The sequence below is a fragment of the Loa loa genome (genome assembly GCF_000183805.2).
Source record: "Loa loa unplaced genomic scaffold supercont3.649, whole genome shotgun sequence".
In the NCBI taxonomy this organism is placed as follows: Eukaryota; Metazoa; Nematoda; class Chromadorea; order Rhabditida; family Onchocercidae; genus Loa; species Loa loa.
In genome coordinates this window covers 2301-7848 of record NW_018108829.1, presented here as the reverse complement: position 1 = coordinate 7848, position 5548 = coordinate 2301, and the positions used below count along the sequence as shown (strand labels likewise).

Below are 5548 nucleotides of genomic sequence, written 5' to 3'. Positions count from 1 at the left end.
AGACATTTTTATAGTTATAACGGATGGTTATTCAGTAAATTGTTTTTTATAGTTTATCACGGATAGTTATTTAATAAAATTGTTTTGTTGTAGTTATAATGGATAGTTTTTCAGCGAAGCTGTTTGTTATAGTTATAATGGATAATTATTCAGTAAAATTGTTTTTTATAGTTATAACGGATAATTATTCAATAAAATTGTTTTTTATAGTTATAACGGATAATTATTCAGTAAAATTGTTTTTTATAGTTATAACGGATAATTATTCAGTAAAATTATTATTTTTATATAGAAATTTTTTAAAATTTTTATACAAAAGGATACTTTTACATGAAATTATCAATTTCATTTCCTTTTTTTTTTTGAAAACGAAAATTTGATATTATTATAGCAAATTTTGTCTTCAAAGAATAGATTATTAATAACTTATAAGAATAAAAAAAACAATTTAGCAAAGTATTAAATTGTATGACATTAATCCAATGATATTTAAATTTGAAAAATTGAGTAATTTTAATCGTTTTAAAGAATTCTTTAAGTAATCTTTTTATAATGCTTAATTAGAATTTATTCTTTTTTGCTTTTTTTTTTTTTTGCATTATTATTTCAGTTGCTAAGATATAATTTTGGTTAATTATATTCAGATAAGATGAATGTTTTTGAAAATTTTAAATAATTAAATAAGCATAATAAATGCTATCTTCTAGTGATTTCTTAAACTTCTAATGATAAAGGGATGAATTGAAATGGAAATCTGTCAACATTGAATAAACAGAAGGTCAATGGTTCAATCGATTCAAATGACCCAAATTATTTTAATTATGATTTGATGATTGTGAAATGGAAACAAGGGAAAAATAAATTTTTATTCAATACATTTCAGATCCCTTTTTTTTTTCTCCCTCCTCCCCCCCTAAAATATTGTGCCACTCAAACTTTAGCATTTAGAAAATGAATCATTCATTTGTACAATTGAATCGAATAATTGAATAATTAATTAATCGATTAATCAATCAATTAGTCATAAAATGGTTGAAAATATTGAAATTAAATTTTGCATAAAATATCATGAAATCATTCCATTTCATTCCTTTCACATTTCCATCTTTCCTATCTATCGGATAGATTTGATGGCACTGATATCGGCTAACCTTGAACTATTTACAAGGTAATTAATTTTTTTTTTTGCTAAATTTAATATCACTGCTTGATAAGTTTGAACTAAAAAAAAAAAAAAGGAAAAACGAAAAGAACATGTTAAAGTACAAAGTGAAACTCATAAAAATAAAACTTTAACGATTCATAAAATGCTCCATTCCTCTTTTATTTTTATTAATTTTTTTTTTTTTTTTGAAATTTAAGTACTGAAAATGGAAAAAAAATTAAGAGAAAAAAACTCAATTAATTTCAAAAAAATTTAAGTTTGGAAAATAAAAATGAACCGATAAATTTTATTTTATTTTGAATTTAAAACATTTCAAAAAAAAAACAATGAAAGTATGGAAGTTTTCAAATAATCAAAAATGAAACTGAAATGATATGCTTGAAAAATCATCAATTCCTTTGGAATATGTTATGCTTCAAATTAAAATTTGTTGAATTTCATTTAATTTATTGAATTTTATTTGTTGAATAATTATTTATTTTATGAAGAAAAATTAACAGATTTAATGAAATTTAAATTTTTGCAAAGAAAAAAATAAGCAATATATTGCTATAATTTATTAAATTTTCCATTAAATTTCATTTCGTTCTCGTTTTTATTTATTATCATAAAATAATACTAATGATAATATGATAATGATATCGATGTTATGATAGTTAATGTTATTCGTTCACTAATATTGATAAAATTATCTTTTTCCATTATTGTACATCTACTTTCACCATTCCATTGATACTTGTAATTTTCATGTAGCCTATATTTCATTTCGAAATTTTTAATTTTAAATTTAATTTTAATTATTTGATTTACAAAATTTCATTCTAACGTTGTAACATTTATAAATTAAAATGAAAAAATATCATCCGTTAATTATGATACCACTGTAAAATAATAATAATATTTTTAAGTCCTTTTTTTTTGCATATTTTTTCCTATTACTTTTGTATATTTTCCGATATTTTATAAAATTAAATTTTCAATTTTTTTTTTTTATGTTTGCTATAATTGGAAGATATGTAAATAAAACTATTTTTGTTAATTTCTTATCACATATTATTTAGATTTCAGTCCATCTGTTCTTTCAATATTTGATGATATCATTGATTTAAAAATTGTTGTTATAAGCTAGCAAGTAGCACTTGAATTTTCAATCCAGCATTTTGCGAAGAAGCGGGAGAGCGGGGGAGAGGATTTATTTGGGACGAGAAAGGAGCAATTGTAATAATTGTTAAAATAATGCAAAACATTTGTAGATTTAATATTTCAACAATAAAATATTACAATTTCTTTTAATAATGAAATTAGCTAAATTAGTTGCAAATTTTAATTACCACAAAATATTGATTATCTCATATAATTATCTTAATTAGCTCAAAATTTTCTTTGATTTTAACAAATACAAAAATTTACAAAAAAAAAATTCAAAACTCCTAATTTTGAAATTTAATTTCTCCAGTTTAATCTATAAAATTTTATTCAAATTTTTCTCTGATTTTAATAAATACAAAAATGTGTAAAAGAAAAGATTTAAAATCCTTAATTTTGAAATTGAATTTTTCTGATTTAAAAAATTTTATCCAGATTTTTTTTTAATTTTAATAAATACGAAAATTTGCAGAAAAAAAGATTTAAAATTTTTAATTTTGAAATTGAATTTTCCCAGTTTAATTTTAAAAATTTTATCCAAATTTTTCTTTAATTTTAATAAATACAAAAGTTTACAGAAAAAAAGATTTAAACTTTTTAATTTTGAAATTAAATTTTTCTAATTTAATTTATAAAATTCTATTCAAATTTTTTTTTTTAAAAACATTTTATAGAGTGAAAATCAATCACAAAATCGTTGTATTACAACTGTACAAGCAACTGCTGATTGTACACTTAAAAATCGTCCAGCATTACGACTTGATTCGAGACTTGTTTGCAAATATGAAGTATTAGCTGTAATCGGGAAAGGTTCATTTTCACAGGTGACTACTTTTTTTTTTTCTTACTTATAATAAATGAATGAATCATTTGGAAATTAATAATTCTTTTTAATATTATTCACTTCATCGTTCCTCAAATTATGTTATTGGCTTAAGTATGTTAAATAAGGCTGAAATTTTACGACAAATATAACAACAAATATTTAATCATTAATTGAAATACAAAAATTATTCTATTCTAATATGAAATTATACTAAAATGATCATTCATTTTTACAGGTCCTTCGGGTACAACATCGTCTTACACATAAATATTATGCGGTGAAATTAGTTTCATCTGATTGTGGTACTGTAAATAATGAATTATCGATATTAAGTCGTGTACAGCATCCATTTGTGATTAGACTTGAAGAAGTATGCTTTGTTTCTTTTTTACTCTCCAATTTATTTGTTTCTTATTTTTTTGTTTTTATCTTTTTTGAACGAAATTAACATTTGCATTGAAAGGACAATAACCGATTCAAATTGAGGCAATAAAATCTGAAATGATATATTCGGTGATTTTTGAAATTTGAAACGATAGAGTTGGAGAAGATTTCGAAATTTGAAACGATATATTCAGTAATCTCGAGATGTTAAAACAATATATCCGGAAATGATCACGAAATCTGAAACAATTTATCCGGCTAAGATTTTGAAGTCTGAAACGATATATCCGGAAAAGATCTTGAAACCTAAAATAATGTAACCGGGAAAAAAAATCTGAAATATCAACATGAAAGCATGCAATTGTATCACTTAATTTTATAAAACAAGATTAATTTTTAATTTCTTGGATTAAAATTAATTTCTTAATTTTATGAATTAAAAATTAATTAATTAATGGCTTTTTTTTTTGTAGGTATTTAAATCTTCATCACGATTATTTATTGTAATGGAGATGGCAAGTGGCGGTGAAATGTATAATCGTGTAGTAGCTAAGGGAAGATATTCCGAAATTGAAGCACGACAAGCACTTCGAATGCTTCTAAATGGTTTAGCATATTTGCATAGCATTCGGGTGACACATCGTGATTTAAAACCGGAAAATTTATTGTACAGTGATACGACACCAGATGCACGACTTCTTATTACTGATTTTGGTTTAGCATATCAAGCGCAAACATCAGAGGAAAAAATGACTGAAACTTGTGGTACACCAGAATATATTGCACCAGAAGTTTGTTTACTTCTTTTCTTTTTTTTTTTAATTTAAAAAATTTTAAATTAATTTCTAAAAAAAATTTTTTTTTTTAAAAAATTAATTTAAAGGTTCTTCTTCGTTCTGCATACACTGAAAAAGTTGATATGTGGGCTGTTGGAGTTATTGCATATATTTTAATGTCCGGTATAATGCCATTTGATGATGATTGTCGATCTCGTTTGTATACGCAAATTATTACAGCTAATTATATTTATTATCCTCAGGTATAATTTCTTCAAATAAAACTTCCAATTGATTGATGTATTATTTAATAGTTTTTATTAAATGGAAATGTTTACTTCAGTTTGCAATTAATTAAAATTAACAAATAAGAAGAGCAGGTATTATGAAATGATGAAAAAAAATCATTGAAGTTATCACCGTATCATTGAAATTATCATTATATCATTGAAGTTATCATCATATCGTTGAAATTATCATTATGTCATTGAAATTATTATTGTCATTAAAGTTATCATTATATCATTGAAATTATTATTGTCATTAAAGTTATCATTATATCATTGAAATTATCAGTATATCATTGAAATTATCATTATATCATTGAAGTTATCATCATATCATTGAAATTATTATTGTCATTAAAGTTATCATTATATCATTAAAGTTATTATTGTCATTATAATTATCATCATATCATTGAAATTGTCATTATATCATTGAAGTTATTGTTGTCATTGAAGTTATCACCATATCATTGATGTTATCATTATATCATTGAAATTATTATTGTCATTGAAATTATTATTATATAACTGAATTTACCATTATGTTATTGAAATTATCATTATATTGAAATTGAATTTATCATTGAAACATTGAATAATTTAAACAAAGTGGATAAAAAAAAAAAGTAGTTTCATTTTTCAATAATTAAAAAAAAATTAGCATAAACATGCATTATTAATTATGATTACAGTTCTGGTCCGGTTCGGAATTAGCAAAAGATTTCGTAGATGCATTGCTAGAAACGGATCCGGATGCACGATTAAGTGCAACTGATGCTGTAAAACATGAATGGTTCATGGGTAATCGAAGTAAACTGAAAGTTATTATTAAAACACGACCGGCTTCCGATTTTACAACAATTCAAAGGGTGAGTAGAAGTGAAAGAGAGAGAGAGAGAGAGAGAGGAGGAGAAGAAAGGAAGGAGAGAGAGATATTTTATTTTTCGTGAACTTAAACTTTAAC

General features: G+C 23.1%; 1 protein-coding gene across 1 annotated transcript; it reads left to right on the top strand.

Annotated features, from left to right (window-relative positions):
• Positions 1-2985: 2985 nt before the first annotated feature.
• LOAG_12184 (CAMK/PSK protein kinase) lies at positions 2986-5534 on the top strand (the record flags this gene model as incomplete). The annotated part of the gene is made up of 5 exons (XM_003147698.2): positions 2986-3135; positions 3373-3507; positions 3995-4312; positions 4405-4560; positions 5277-5534. Coding segments are annotated over 5 exons (1017 nt in total), but the record flags the coding sequence as incomplete, so codon positions are not given.
• Positions 5535-5548: the final 14 nt, after the last annotated feature.